At 47.5% G+C, this 16,188-nt stretch overlaps 1 protein-coding gene and 1 long non-coding RNA gene across 2 annotated transcripts in view; one reads left to right on the top strand and one right to left on the bottom strand.

Annotated features, from left to right (window-relative positions):
• MTURN (maturin, neural progenitor differentiation regulator homolog) overlaps positions 1-6,789 on the bottom strand; it is a 29,417-nt gene extending 22,628 nt beyond the window's left edge. Inside the window, exon 1 of the mRNA XM_025993078.2 lies at positions 6,386-6,789. Within this exon, the coding sequence (XP_025848863.1) occupies positions 6,386-6,547 (162 nt within the window). The 5' untranslated portion in view covers positions 6,548-6,789. The remainder of the gene's footprint in view (positions 1-6,385) is intronic.
• A 100-nt stretch (positions 6,790-6,889) lies between these two features.
• LOC140599743 (uncharacterized) lies at positions 6,890-14,081 on the top strand. Its single transcript, XR_012002733.1, has 4 exons — positions 6,890-7,194; positions 8,781-8,892; positions 10,504-10,683; positions 13,155-14,081. It is a non-coding gene; the product is annotated as an uncharacterized lncRNA (long non-coding RNA).
• The last annotated feature ends 2,107 nt before the right edge of the window (positions 14,082-16,188 follow it).

Genomic DNA, 16,188 nt, shown 5'->3' with positions numbered 1-16,188 from the left:
CCAGAACCAGAGCAGAACTTTGGCTAATCATATTTGGGAGGTGAGGAGTGAAGGTGAAAATCTCTGGTGAGAAATCTTATTTTATTTTATTTTATTTTATTTTATTTTATTTTATTTTATTTTATTATTTTAAGATTTTATTTATTTATTCATGAGAGACACAGAGAGAGAGAGAGGCTGAGACACAGGCAGAGGGATAAGCAGGCTCCATGCAGGGAGCCCGATGTGGAACTCGATCCCGGGTCTCCAGGATCAGGCCCTGAGTTGAAGGCAGGCGCTAAACCACTGAGCCACCCTGGCTGCCCAGAACTTTGATTTTAAAACAGGCCATCCGTGGCATTAGGTTGGACCAGAGTTTATCATCAAAGTTTGCCCAGCTTAAGACGACATAACCATGTCATCTGCACGCAGGAAAATGAGCACCTGTTTTCTACAGTATAGATGAGAACATCCAGCTCATGCCCGAATGGTATTATACCACTATGGTAATTCAATCCCACAAATATCTTCTTGAGCAAACTCTGCATGCTCCTATTGTCCTAACACCTGGGATGGTGCTTGGCTTCCTGGTGCTTAGGCAGAGTGGGGGGTGGCCGTGAGGCAAAGAATGCACTCATTTCTCCTCCCTGGACTCAATTATCTGAGTTAAAAGGCCACTGCCCATGGGCCTCACCCTCACTGTAGTACTGCCCTATGGGTTTTCAGCCATCATTAGTACCAAGGAGTCCATTCTGAGTTGGTTTGTCTTAATCCAAAGCTGACTGCCATCCATTGAAGAGATGCTAGAAGAGAAAAGCTGCACGCCATCTCATACCACCCAACGTACTCCTGCCTGGGGTAAGAAGAGTGTGTCTGGCTGTACCTATGACCCTCTCTTTCTGCCGACCGCTGATACGTTTTACCAAGGAGGAAACTGAGGCTCAGAGAGGTTAAGCAACTTGTCTGTGGTCACACAGAGGGTAAGGGGCAAAGCCAAGATGTCACACCTTCAGCCTCAGTTCCTTCATTTGTAAGTCACAGAAAACAATAAAACAGTGTGGTTATAAAGATTATAGAGGTGAGCCTGTAGGCTGCCTCTCATGTGGCAGGAGCCCAGCGTGCTTCTTCCCGTCTGTTGAAACTCCTATCAGCATAACTTCACACTCCTCAGGATTACCACTTCATGCATATGTTAAGGACATACCTTTTTCCCTAAAAAAAATCTCCCTATATGAATAATGCACAGCCACTGTGGAAAGCTTTACAGTTCCCACTATCCCTCATTTAATCCCCACAAAAATAATGTAACATAGGTATGATTATCCTCATTTGACATAGGAGGAAACTGAGGCTAGAGTTTAAATTAGATAGGAAGGTGCTCTTTTCTCCACCGTCCCCCCATACGAGGCGATGCAATCTCATTTAGACAAGTTATATTTTCTTCTCCAAAATGAAAAGGTTCTTATTTGGTCACATAGTTAGGAATAGGGACACGCCTAGAACCAAAATGAGAGAGAATATATAGAGATATACGTATACACGCATGCATAAAATTAAATCACATGGTCCTTCTATAAACAGAGCCTTTTTTCTTTAATAGCATGACAACTGCTATCTTTGTTTTCATACTGAGGAGGGATTAAACGATACAAAATTTTAGATCCAAACATGTTTTTGATGGTTTGGCAGAAAAAATAGGACAATAAGGCAGCCCTCCCCTTCTCCGGTCATGAGCACCCAGGCGCCAGGGAGCCGCAGGGCAGGGCTCTTTGTTCGAGCTCCTTTCTCCTGGCCCAGGACGAGCAGGGAAAGCAGCTGGTGCTGCCATGCCCAGGAGAGCGTGCACACGTGCCCCTCTGTCCGGCTGGTCCATCTGCGGATGCCAACACCCCACTCCTCAAGCCTGACGAAGCCCGCAGGACCTTCTGTGTTGGCAGAAGGGAGCACGCCACCTGTCTGTGAGCTCTCAGCCCCCTCCCTGTCACACCTGTAGAGCCAGGCAGGGTTGGCTCTGTCCCTGATCGGCCAACATAGAGGGCAGAGGCAGCTTCATTTTTATCCCAGGACCCGACCTTGGGCACTGTCCACGGAGACCTGAATCAGGGCAGCAGTGTGGAAAGGGATGGCGTGAACAGGATGGCCTGTGAGATGAGAAGAGGAAACAGTGCACAGGGGACCCAGGAGCTGCCAAAGTGGAAGGAAAATAAAAGGAAGCCCTTGTTCCCGAGGCCTTTGGAGCTCTTGGCTTGATGTCACCCGTGGGACACTCTGCATGGTGCAAATGACAGGCCACCGGGCTTGGGCTCAAGTCCTGGCTGCCATTTCTTAGTGACATAGTCCTGGATACATCTCTTATACTGAGCCTCAGTTTCCACACCTATAAAATGGAGACAATATCTAACCATAGACTTTTTGTGAGGCCCAATAAGAAGCTGCCTGCCCTTGAACCCACAGTCTGAATGGGGTCCCCGGTTGTCACTCCTGGGATGCTCTGCTTTCAGTACAGGGCTATGGTTCAAGTTGCTGTACTTCTTATTAGCTATGGGAGTCAGCACACCTTGCTGTGTGTCGGTGTCTTTGTGAGATGGAGAAAATCACAGAGAGGACCCTGTGAGGTAACTAAGATTAAGTAAGCACCTATGCACAAAGTACTTAGGACACATCTGACACATAGGAAATGGCACCTAAGTGGTAGTTACTGCTCTTGGAAGCTGTCAACCTTGAAATTTAACATCTGCCTTCTTCACTATCATTCGTTCTCACACATAGGAGCTGAGCACCTATCATGCTTCTGACACTACTCCAAGTTCTGGAACGCAGTGATAAGTACGACAGACAAGGCCATTGCTCTTATGAAGCTGACAGCCTCATGGGGGAGGCAGAAAATAAACAAGAGAGTATTAAGTACTAATGAGTGATTTGAATAAAAGAGGGTGAGATGAAGGAATATGTGGTCAGGAAGGTTGCTCTCAGGCCCGAGTGGCATGAAGGAGCCAGCCATGTAAAGATGTGGAGGAAGAACATTCGAGGCAGAGGGGACAGCAAATGCAAAGGCCCTGAGGCAGGAATGAGCTTGTCTGAGGACCAGATAAGTCAGTGTGGCACAAACACAGTGAGCAAGGAGGAAGAACGGTCCAAGATGAGGACCATTCACCTCAGAGAGGCGGCAGGGGACCGATCGTGTGGGGCATTTCATGGGCTCAGGTTCTACGGTAAAAGCTATAGGCAGTCAGTGTAGGTGAGGTGGGAAGGCATAGGTCAAGACCTGGATTTTTTTTTTTTTTTTTTAAGACCTGGATTATATTTTAAACAGATCCAGAGTGCTTGCTGTGTGGAGACTGCTGGAGAGTCACTACTATCACTCCCCCTATTTTATTTTTTTTTAATTATTTTTTTTATTTATTTATGATAGGCACACAGTGAGAGAGAGAGAGAGAAGCAGGCTCCATGCACCGGGAGCCTGATGTGGGATTCGATCCCAGGTCTCCAGGATCGCGCCCTGGGCCAAAGGCAGGCGCTAAACCGCTGCGCCACCCAGGGATCCCCACTCCCCCTATTTTAGGCACTGTTCTAAACAAGCCCGCTGGGAAGGTACTAATGTTACCATTCCCTCATGTACAGATGTGGCAATCACGGCACAGGGGCATTAAAGAAGTTTCCCCGATGCACACAGTTAGACAGGAGGGCTGGGGTAGAAGCCCAAGCAGCCTGGCCCTAGAGCCTGCGCACCCCTGACCATTATGCCAACTGCCTCTTAGGTGGATAGAATGACCCCAGGAAAGTGAGGGCAGAGATCCTATTACATGCTAGAAAGCCCTGGCCTGGTGCAAAGTAAGCCCTCAATAAATGCGTGATGTGTGAATGAATGAATGAATGAATGAGTCACGTGAAAACACTGTAAATTGAGAAGTACTATGTAAATATTGTTCATAAATCCTTCATATTACAGGAGTTCCATTCATCTTAAATTTCTTTTAATTCTTAACAGGATTTTCCCGGGAAAGGCAAAGGGAATGGAGGTAGGACACTTACTTCACCCCCAAGTCCCTTCATGTTTAACTAGGGGCAAATGACAGCCTGGCAAATCTGGCCTGGGAGAGATCTGAGGAGAGACCTGGGCTACAAAAACTCTGGTGGTTGGCATCCTCTCCATGATGGCCTCTAGACACTTTAAGAATGTTCCAATCTACCCAAGAAATCATTTTTTTTCCTCTCATCTACTTTCTTATCTATTTCATTTGTTAGAGAATGAATACGTTTAAGCATTTTACTCATACAGGTGGGAAAACCTTTAAAATCTATTATAAACGGGCTTGAAAAAGTCACAACGTTTCTCAACGATGGTTCTCCTTGGGGTAGTTTCTTTGGGGATGTCTCCCACAGTTCCCGCAGGAAGGCCGTGTGGAACTCTCCCCTATAAAATCCAGAACTTTGGGTGATTCTCGCTCTATCTCACACAGTAGGCAGAGGGAAATGCCACCTGTGGACTCGGGTTAGAAGGGACTTCTAAATTTTTTTTTTAATTTTTATTTATTTATGATAGTCACACAGAGAGAGAGAGAGAGAGAGGCAGAGACACAGGCAGAGGGAGAAGCAGGCTCCATGCACCGGGAGCCCCATGTGGGACTCGATCCCGGGTCTACGGGATCCTGCCCTGGGCCACAGGCAGGCGCCAAACCGTTGCGCCACCCAGGGATCCCTTAGAGGGGACTTCTAATCAAATCCCGAGGTGGTGGTTAGTTGGACACTGGAGCCCCTTCCAGTGTACCCCTGGGGTTTTCTCACGCCTTGGCAGTGGAGTGCATCCCTCTGTAAGGATCTCCCATTTTCCCCCAATAACAAAGAACACTCACTCAGCTACAGAAAGCAGTGTTCTCGGACGTATTTGTAGCTTCCTCCTCACAAGTACCTGTGACGGAGGTGTTCCCATTAACCTCATTCTACAGGTGAGAAAATTGAAGCTCTTAAAGAGAGAGAGAGAGAGAGAAAGGTGCACATTCCGGGGAAGCCCAGGTGTCTGAGGCGCCCTTGCCGCGCAGGTGTTTTATCCAGGGATCACCTGGAGGGGGGCGGGGCTGGTATCGTGCCCATTTTTCAGATGTGTAAACTGAGCTGCCCCAAGGCTTCTGATCCGAGTCCCAATCCGGCCGTCTGTCACCCGAGGCCACCGTCTCCTCGCGTCGCCCCTCCGCGGCCCAGGTGTGCTCCCCTCGCCCGCGGGGGGCGGGGGGCGGGGCGCGCGGCGGGGGGGCTGCCTTCCCCGCGGGTCACGGCCTCCGTCTCTCGGGGCCCCGGAGGCTGGTGTCGCCGCGGCTCCCAGGGCGCTGCCAACTCGCGGGGGGCGGCGGGGGCGCGCGGGCCGGGCTTTGTCTGCCCCACCTGAGGAGCCCGCGCCAGGCCGCGCCGCCGCCCCGCCCCGCCCCGCCCCGGTCCGCAGGGGCCGCGGCAGCGCCCGCTCCAGGCTCGGGCCGCCGAGCGCACCGTAACCCGAGCCCGCGGCCGCCTCCATCTTACATCTGGGGACCGGGATCTTCCCCTCCGTCCCCACAAACACTTCGGGGAGCGCCCCCTCGCCCCTTCCCCGCACCTCCCGCCCCAACGCCCCTGCCCGCCCACCCCCTTCCCAAACTGCCAGCGCCAAGGTCCCACGTGGGCGCAGGGACGAAGTGGAAGATCTGCACCTCGCAGGGGCAGGTCCCGGGGCCCCAGCCGGGGCGGGCGTGGGGGGATGTCCCCGCGGCTGGAGACCCCGGGGGCTCCGCGGACGGAGCCCGCTCGGGCCGCGCACACCTCGCTGGGAGCTCGCAGCCGAGCCCTGGAAGCGCCGAGCAGGGGCAGGGGTCGGCGCGCCCGCGTGTGTGTGTGTCCGTGTGCGCGCGCGCACGCGCCTGTGCGTCTTTAAGATCTGGGGTGTAATTCCGCAAAGAAGGTCCCGGAGAGGGGCTCGGCTAGTGTGGACGGAGGCTTTGTGTCCAAACCGGCAGCGACGGGATAAGCCGGGGCCGGGGGCTCCCCCGGGCGGGGACGACTCGAGGAGTTGGGTCTGCGCATCGGGAGGGGCGCGGGATTCCTCAGCCCGACGGGGCGCCTGGGGGCAGGAAGCTCGGGGCTCCGGGCCCTGCGGGACCATCGCGCGCCCCGGCCCGGGCTGGGGGGCGGCGGGGACGCTCGGCACAAGCTCCCGGCCGAGCCCCAAGCCCCGAGCCCCGAGCCCGGGCCGCGGGGTCGCGTCCCCGAAACAGCCCGCCCCGCCCGGCTCCCCGGCCCTCAGGGCACCCCCGCCGGCCGGGCCGGTTACGCCCCAACCCCGCGCCCACAGCCTCGCGGGCGAGCCGGAGCTCGGGCGCAGGGAGGCGGCCGCGCGTCCACTCCCGCGGCTGCAGTCCCTCCCCCCCCCCGCACTCACAAAATTGTCCCCGCAGCCGTTGTCCGGACACAGCACGTAGAAGGAGACGCCGGGGTCGGCGTAGAAATCCATCCGGCGCTCGGTCTCCTCGGTGGCGATGAGCTCGAAGGGCGTGTTGGAGCACCATTTCTCCGCAACGTCAGCCAGCTGCTGGAAATCCATCCTGGCCCGCCGCGCCCGCCGCTCGCTCAGCCTCCTGCGCGCCGCCCGCCGCCCGCCTCCCGCCCGCCCTCCTCGCTCCTCGGGCGCCCTCCTCCCGGGCGGGCAGCGCGCGGCTCCGCGGGCTCTCGGGCAGGCGGCGGGGCCGGGCGGCGCGGCTCCCTCCGGTCCGGGCTCCTCCCGGCGGGGACTGTTTACATGCTGTGTGTACGGAGTGGGCGGCGGCCTGGACGGCGCGGCGCCGCGCCCGGCCCCGCCCCCGGCCCGCGCCGGCCACGCCCCCGGCCACGCCCCCGACCACGCCCCCGGACACGCCCCGACCACGCCCCCAGCCCCCCCCGCCCCGCCCCGCCCGCCTCCCGGCCCGTCCCTCTCGGGCGGCGCGGTCTGCAGCGGGCAGGGCGGGGCGGACTCCTCGGTTCGCCCCCACCACCTTTTTTTTTTAACTTTTATTTATTCTATTTTTTTTTTAAATAAATAAGCGAACCCAGAGCTTCGGAGCATCCCGGAGTCCTCCCGAGTCCGGCCCCGCCCCCGTCCCGTGACGTCATGCGCCCCAGCCAATCACCGGAGCCGGAGAGGAGCGCCGCGGTCCGCCAGCCCGGTGACGTCACAGCGCGGACCCGACCTCCGCGGCTTTCCACGCTACAGTAAAGCGGGGGCGGTGGGGGAGCTCGGGGTCCCGGCTTGCGTTTGCTGGGGGTTAGCAGGCCTTGTCGGGCAAAGTGTTTTCTCGAATGCGATTTAAGTGCAGGGGACGCCCGCAGAATTGCAGATAACTTGGACCTTGTCTGAGGCTAACAATGGAGGAGCTAAGAAAATCTGAGGGAAACAGCCTTTCTCTTTCAGAAATCAGAGCTCTGTCCTCCGATTGGTGTAAAAAAATGTTTCCCCTAAATACATTGACTAGACACTGATGGGAGTATCCATTTGAAAGGAAGATGATAGGTTTTGGAGGTCTTTTTTTTTTTTCCCCCCTGAACATAAATCTAAATATTTCTTAGAAATAAGCCTCCTAAGACTAGCTTGAATATTATTTACCTCCAATTCATATTGCATGACTTAAAATGACCAACTACAAGTTTGGAGAGGAGAAAGTACATTTTAAAACAAGTGTGCACAGCTCAGTGATTGCACCTGTTGAATGCTCATTGGTCGCCAGGAATGGGACAGGCATTACCGGATTGCAAAAAATGCATCGGAAGAGCCCTCGCCCACAGGAATTGAATGACGACTAGCAGAGACACGTTAAATAACATTCATTCTACAAACGTTCAATCAGCTCTTGTCTTTAAAGTTGGTCTTCTGAACCAGGCACCGTGATAGCCCTCATGATATAAATATGAACAATGTGTAGTTCCACCCTGAAAGGGCTGGCAGATTAGCCAAGGAAAGCTGGGGATACCGTCAACCCTCTGAACACACCCTTCAGAACGGGTGTGATTCTGGAAAATTGTTCTCTTGCACATTTCTGGGATAGGGACTCTTTTTCCCTTGACTTTCCTTACTAAATCAAAGCTGCATTCCCATATTGAAAGTAGAAACCCCACATAATCTTTCAGCAGAGGAAGAGGTCAGGACAGTGATCAGCTAAAAGCCATCCTGGGCACTGCCTCTTACCTTTTACCTGATGGGAGTTGTCCTCACCCTGAAGTTAGTGGCTCCATGTAACAATTCCCTGATTTCAGAATTTCCCAATTCTTTGAAAACAATTTAGTCAGTGAACATTTATGGAGCATCTATTGGGTACCAGGTATACAAGGCCCAATTTTTGCCACCAAGGACAGACTATAAACTAGGCAGGATTCCAAGTTGATCCTCAAGATCCATGCCTGCTTGGTATACACGCACCTTCTCCCAGTCATTCAAACACTAATCTAGGTATTGCTGTGAGGGATTTTAGAGATGTAATTATGGTTTCCGAGCAGTTGACCTTAAGACAGGGAGGTTGTCCCTGGTGGGCCTGGCCTAATTAGGTGAGGTGTTAAAAGGGACTGGGCTTTTCCTGGAGAGAGATTCAAAGCATGAGGTAGATTCCTCATCAAGGTGATTCTCCACTGATGATGTTGGAGATAGAAGGGGCCATCTGGCAAGGACCAGGCAGCTGAGTGTAGGAGCTGAGAGCAAACCCTGGCCAACAGTCGGCAAGGAAGTGAGATTTCTGTCTCACAGCTTCGAGGAACTGAATTCTGACAATGACCTCAATGAGTTTGAAAGTGGGTTTTTTTTTTTTTAGAACCTCCAGATGAAAACTCAGCCTGACCGAACCATGATGAAAACCTTGACAGACCCTGAGCAGAGAATGCACTCATGTGGTGGCTGTGCCAGAACTACTGACTTACAGCACCGTAAGCTAATAAATGGCTATTGTCTTAAGTCACTAAGTTGGTTTTAATTTGCTATGTAACATTGAAAAGAGTACATAAGACAATGAAGGAGACAGGCACATGGATAAAGAAAATTCCATATGTTCCTGTAAATGTTATAAAATGTTGCTTTTTTTTTTTTTCCTTTCTGTTTTTTAATATGGGGACCTCAGGAAAAAAAGCAAGCTCTGGTTCTGCCATTTAAAGCATTATTATACATTACTCTGGAAGTTCCAAAAATAAAAAGATTCCTTAAATTTGAGACTAAAATATATAAATAAAATACATAGCTTGTCTTGGAAAACAGGAAGTTTAAAAAAATGCCTGTGTTTTTAAATCCATCTATGAAGCTTGTTCTAAGTGATGGATGATAATTACAAAGTTATATTTATGTAATAAGTACTTTTTGTTAGAAGATGAAAAATTCTCATGATGAAAAATAGAATTCTGGGTATCAAGCAATTGCTTAATGAATTGAATACTGTTGGTTTCCTTAGAAAGCCATTGAGTTAGGTGCCTGGTTGGTACAGTTGGTAGAGCATGTGACTCTTAATCTTGAAGTTGTGAGTTTGATTCCCCCATTAGGCGTAGAACTTATTTGAGAAAAAGAGAAAAGAAAAGAAAAGAAATAAAGGCATTGAGTTAAAGAGCAGAAACTTTGGAATTCTGGGTTGATTCTCACCACTGAGATTTTAAGTTTTATGGACATTTGCAACTAACTCAATTGCCTGGAGCCTCAGTTTTCTTTTCTGAAAAATGGGGACAATAGTGAGACAAAGTATGTAAACTCCTTGTTCCAGAACCTGGCACACAGCAAGGGTCATTATTACTCTTGATCAGCTTCTGGAAGATGATTTGTTGGAAGATTGGCTGATGAATTCTTTTTTAAGATTTTATTTATTTATTTGAGAGAGAGAGAGAGAGAGAGAGAACGAGCAGAGAGAGGCAGAAGCAGGGAACCCAACACAGGACTCAATCTCATCGCCCTGAGATCATAACCTGAACTAAAATCAAGAGTCTGATGTTTAGTTGACTAAGCCACCTAGGTGCCCCAGCTGATGAATTTTAAAAGTAAAACTCAGGAGTTACATGAGGGTAGTGAATACTGGCACAGATGAAGGAAAACCTCATTTTTTTCCAAGCACTTAAAGCAGAGTTTCTCAATGAGCTTGTCTCAATGAGCTTTTCTCAATTATCCAGCACTATCGATATTTGGAGCTGGATAATTGTTTCTTGTGGGGAGTTGCCTCGTGTGTTGTAGGGTATTTAGCAGCATCCCTGGCCTCTACCCACTAGATGCCAGCGGCCTCTCCTTCGGAGTCTGCCCAGCCTCTGACAACCAAAAGTCTCCAGACATCACTAAATGTTTCCTGGAGGACCAAACTGCCCCTTTTTGAGAACTACAGATTTAGAGAGAAAAGTCTTGCACAAGGCTGAAGCAAGCCTTGTGTGACAGGTAAAGCCGTGGAAATAAGTCCTGGAAAGTGCATCTATACAAGTCACTTAAGCTTTGGTTTCCCTAATGCAAATGAGAAAGTCAGTCACTTGGACAGGAAGATGATAAATCTCTCTGCCTCTCTCCCGTTTGGACAGAGTCCCGTGAGGCATCCCATGTAGGGATGTGTTCAGGCTCCAGGTACAGGACAGTCGTCATCCAGAACGTCGACCAGGTCTTTCATGCTGCCTGAAGGTGAAGAAACATAAGGGCCTCCTGAAGACCCTTCGTTGTTCTGGCTCTGGAAGCAGAAGGAAGGTGAAAATGAATCCCCATTGGTGAGTGGAGAGTTGTGTAGTCCTCACTGCATGCAGAGAAATGTTTCTCTTCTTTATACGAAGAAGCTCGACTTCCATCTCTGAACCACTGATTGTCTTTGGGAGATGTGTGTTGGTTAAGACGAGAAGGCATATGCGAACCCCATGCTGGCTGGGAGGTCTCAGGAGCCCAATTTGATCTTGCCAAGCACACCCTAGACTTGGCTCAAGCCAAGTCTTCTACCCACCTCTGTTCTAAGTCCTCTGTGGCTTTTATTCTAGTGTAAGGCTGACTTTTCCATGTAATTTTACTTTTTATTTACTTCCACATTGTAAGTCCATTTAATGAGCCCTCCCCTCTAGCAAATCTGCTTCATCCATACAGCCTGGTGGGTATATGCTAAGACGAATCAGGCAGAGAGGGGAGTGTGGCTGGTTCCACATTAACCCTTTGAGCCCATGGCAGTCGTATGGTATCAAGAGGGACAGTAGACCCCAAGGTCCAGGAGGTGGCAGTCAGTAGAGAAGTGTGTGATTTGTCACAGAGGTGATGAGGGAGATAAAAGGAGCCCAGGATGTGGAGAAGCAGTACCCAAGAGGTGAACACAGGAGGGATGAGAGCTATCCCCTCCCTTTCCCAAAACACTTAAGAAAGGAGATGCCTGGGCAGCAGGGTGGGGAGGACAGAGGCTAGACATGTGTGCCAAAGTTTGTCTCATTGCAACTAGAGTTTGAAAAAAAAAAGTTAAATTGGAAGATCAGCAAAAATTAAAATTCTATATAAGTGAATCATTGTGACCCAAATACCCCATAAGGCTTGGGAGAAAGATTTACTCCAGCATTTCTGCCCTCTGGCCAGAAAAATTCATTCCAAATTTTGTTTCTGAATCTGTCAGTCTTAATTTTTACAAAATCACTTTTTCTTTTTGTTATCCCTCTAAAAACTTTGCATCTAAAACTTGAAGAAGGGGCAGCCCGGGTGGCTCAGCGGTTTAGTGACGCCTTCAGCCCGGGGCGTGATCCTGGAGACCCGGGATCGAGTCCCACGTCGGGCTCCCTGCATGGAGCCTGCTTCTCCCTCTGCCTGTGTCTCTGCCTCTCTCTCTCTCTCTCTCTCTCTCTCTCTGTGTGTGTGTGTCTCTCATGAATAAATAAATAAAATCTTTAAAAAATAAATAAATAAAATTTGAAGAAGCTCTGGGTTATACCATTTGGCTACATTTGCCTTCAAAACATGTCTTATCTGATCAAATTCACCTGGTAAGTATTTTCCTTTTCTATATGTCAAAGAAACATAGTTTGAGGTTGTTTTTTTTAAGTTTCTTTTTTCAAACATTTCAAGTATTCTATGTTGTTCAATCATTCCCCTCCTTGTCCTTACCTTCAACTAAAATGGTTTCTCCTACTCCTTATTTTTAAGCATTTATGTTGCCTTCCTTCAGTAAAACACACAAAACTTCCTTTTCACCAACATCTCACTGGTGCTGCTGAGGGAGAAACACAGATTTTAAGGTGGCAAAACAGTTGTTTTAACATTTTTCTCTTTTCCATTTCCGATGAGGATTATTGTTCTGCTTCTATTTTTATTTGTCTGTTGAGGCTTGTTAGGACCTGGTTAAATTAGCTCATCCTCTAGAGAGGGGTCCCCAGAGCATTACTCCAGAACTCCTAGGAGGGTGTGGATTCCTCTGGGAAAAGGCGTGTATCCAGGGAATTTGCTAAACCAGAAGCTGCTGTCAGATGATTCCAGATCTGAATGTCTATAACTACATTTCATTAATTCAGAAAGACTCAAGGTCTATTCTTTTGTTTTGGGGCTCAAAACGAGACAGAGGAGTAGGTTGTAGCAGTCTTAGTCAATGGTCTTCTGTTCATCAGTAACAGAAACACATTCATGCTAGTTTAAGCAACAGAATAAAATGTCAAGAGAACTTTCATAAAGATCCAGAGAATCTCACAGAACCCAAGGGCAGGAGTATATCTCACAATAGGCAAGAACCAGGAACTGAAAAACTGTCAGGAACTATTAATTTCTCTCTTTCTCCTCCCCCTCTCCCTCCTTCCCCTTCCTCTTTCCTTCCCCGCATCCTCTCCTCCCTGCCTCCGTCTCAGTCTCGTATCTAATTCTTTGTGTCTTTCTGGCCAGACCATTTTTTTCCCTCTACCTTTGCACATCTGTTCCCTTCTTCTCTTTACATGCCCACTTTCTCTGCTTCTCCTGGCATGTGGATGAGAATGGCTTTCCATGATGGCAGCTACTGCTCATCACTTTCCGTAACCTCCGTTTTACCCGAAAGGTGGTCATTCATCTCTGAATGCCCACTGCAATCTGCTGCTTCACCTCTGGTCATGGCCAGTGCAGTGGAGTTATCAATCATAGATAGAGTTGCTTCCTGGAGATGGATATACTCTCAATGAAAGGGGGTTACTGAGCTGGGAAGACATCTCCAAAAGTATCTATTTCAACAGGGTAAATTTTTTTTTTTATGCAGACAAGTGCAGGAAACAATCATTAAGAAAGAAGAACTTGATGAGAAATAACAAGTGTTGGCAAGGATGTGGAGAAAAGGGAATGTGTGCTGTTGGTGGGAATGGAAGTTGGTGCAGCCAGTTGGTGCAGCCACCATGGAAAACAGTATGGAGGTTCCTTAAAAAATTAAAAATAGAACCACCCTATGATCCAGCAATTCTGCTTCTGGGTATTTATTGGGGAAAAAACCCCACAAAACACTAACTTAAAAAACTCTCTGCACCTCCACGTTTATTGCAGTTTTATTTATAATAGCCAAGAAGACACAGAAGGAACCTAAGTGTCTCTTGATGGGTGAATAAAGAAGATATGGTATAGTATTCAACCATAAAGAAGAAAATCTTACCATTTGTGACAACATGGATGGTCCTTGAGGGCATTATGCTAAGTGAAATAAGTCATACAGAAAAAGACAAATTCCACATGATCTCATTTATATATGAAATCAACCTCCCTCCCCCAAACTAAACTCATAGAGAAGATTGGTGGTAGCCTGCAGCCGGGGATGGGGGAGTAGGGAAATGGGCGAAGGTGATCAGAAGTACAAACTTCTAGGGGTGCCTGGGTGGCTCAGCTGGTTGGGTGTCTGGCTCTTGATTCAGGCTCAGGTCATGATCTCAGGGTGGTGAGATTGAGACCTGTGTCAGGCTCTGTGCTCAGTGGGGAGTCTGCTTGTCCTTCTCCCTCTGTTCTTCCTCCCACTCTCTTTATCTCTAAAACAAACAAACAAAATCTTAAAGGAAAAAGAAATACAAACTTCCAGTTATAAGATAAGTAAGTGCTGGGAATACAATGTACACCATGGTAACTACAGTTAATAATATTGTGCTGTACATTTGACAGTTGCTAAGACAGTTGATCTTAAAAGTTCTCATTAAAAGAAAAAAAATTGTAACCGTGTGTGGCATTAGATGTTAGCTAGACTTACTGTGATGATCATTCTGCAATGTGTCCAAATATCAAATCATTGTGTTGTGTACCTGAAACTAATATAATTTTATGTATCAATTATACCTTAATGATAAAAAAAAAAGAAAAAAAGAACTTTCCAACTATAAGGCTTTTAGATAGATGAACATGATTAAAAATCTTCTTGGAAGTGGGTGGATTTATAGAATATAGGAAACTGAACATGAGTCATAATAACACTATTTAAAAAAACACAGTGGGAAGTGTAACCCAAAGTATAACACATAAATAGCTTTAGGGTCCTGTAAGATATATGTATATATTTGGCAATGAGGTTACTGATATATCAATATATGGGACTGGTGGTATTTCTTTTCTGAACTCAATTAGAATAAGCACATGCATCAATTTCTAGCAGCTTCTCCCGGGCTCACATGTTCTGATTCCACCTCTTAGAAGAAAGGCCATCTGATGGAATGCCCAGTAGAACCACATGGTATTTGACATTGACAACCTCATCTCTGGTCATAGCTTTTACATTTCTCTATACAGAAATATGAATGCATATATTACATATATAAAAAATAAATCTGGGGACCCCTGGGTGGTTCAACGATTGAGCGTCTGCCTTTGGCTCAGGGCGTGATCCTGGAGTCCCAAAATTGAGTCCCACATCGGGCTCCCTGCATGAAGCCTGCTTCTCCCTCTACCTATGTCTCTGCCTCTCTCTGTGTGTGTCTCTCATGAATAAATAAATAAAATCTTTAAAAAAAATAGATAAATATGGACATTTCATGGAAATAGAATCATACAGTATGTGGTCTTTTGTATATAGCTTTTTCCACTAGCGCAGTTACGTCCATGTTGTAGGATGTATTAGTACCACGCTACTTTTTATGGCTGAATAATATTCCATAGTATATATAGATAAAACCACATTTTGTTTATCCATTCATCAGCTGATGGATACTTGGGTTGTTTCCAGCTCTTGGCTATTGTAAATACTGCTGCTCTGAGTATTTATGGGTGAGCTTTTGTGGGAACCCCTGTTTTCAATTCTTATGGGTGTATACCTCAGTAGGAGTGGAATTGGTGGGCCACATGGTAATTCTTTGTTCAATTTATTAAGGAACTGCCAGATTGTTTTCCACAGTGGCTGTACCATTTTGCATTCTCACCAGCAATGTATGAGGGTTTTGATTTCTCTGCATCCTTGCCAACACTTATTACCCTTTTTCTTTTCTTTTCTTTTCTTTTCTTTTCTTTTCTTTTCTTTTCTTTCTTTTCTTTTCTTTTCTTTTTCTTTTCTTTTCTTCTTTTCTTTTCTTTCCTTTTCTTTCTTTTCTTCTTTTCTTTTCTTTTTCCTTTTCTTTTCTTTTCTTTCTTTTCTTTTCTTTTCTTTTCTTTTCTTTTTTTTCTTTCTTTTCTTTTTGAGTATAGTTATCCTAGTGAGTATGAAGAGGTATCCACTGTGGTTTTGATTTGCATTTCCCTAATATTTAGGTTCTTGGGTTTTTGATTGCACAGAAAAAAAATTGTGCTCAGAGGCATGGACTGTTATCTTAGAGGCTTAACATTCTCAGGGCTGAGAACACAGTAGGTGATTAATCATTACCTGTTGACAAACCTTTCATTCGGCAAACATTTACAAAGAGAGCCTGAGCTCTGTGGATCTGCTCAGCACCAATCAAAAAGAGTTATATTTAGCTTCAGGAGGTCAGCAGATCAGAGCACATTCTAAAGACTGTGAAAACAGGCCAGAAAGCTGGGAAATTCACACCTCAACAAGAAGCAGCAATGGAAGCTTTAGAACCTCTCTGATCCACTGCACCAAATGGTGGCTGAACATCAGTTACAGTTAAAACAGGTATCTGCTGCTGTTTTCATCTCTCTTTTCATTTTTTATCAAATGTGCCTTGGCAGAAACCTCTTAAGGCAGATGGGTGCCCACTTCCCAGAAGTGTTTGGGAGATAAATGTGAGCCGAACACTCCGGGATGATGAGACTTCTGCTGTAATTGAAGGGTTGGGTGCTCTCATTAATGAGACTTTAATTCTGAGCAGTTACTACCTGTGAGATCCTGTCCC

The sequence above is a fragment of the Vulpes vulpes genome, chromosome 7 (genome assembly GCF_048418805.1).
Source record: "Vulpes vulpes isolate BD-2025 chromosome 7, VulVul3, whole genome shotgun sequence".
NCBI lineage: Eukaryota > Metazoa > Chordata > Mammalia > Carnivora > Canidae > Vulpes > Vulpes vulpes.
This window is presented reverse-complemented; position numbering and strand designations above follow the sequence as displayed.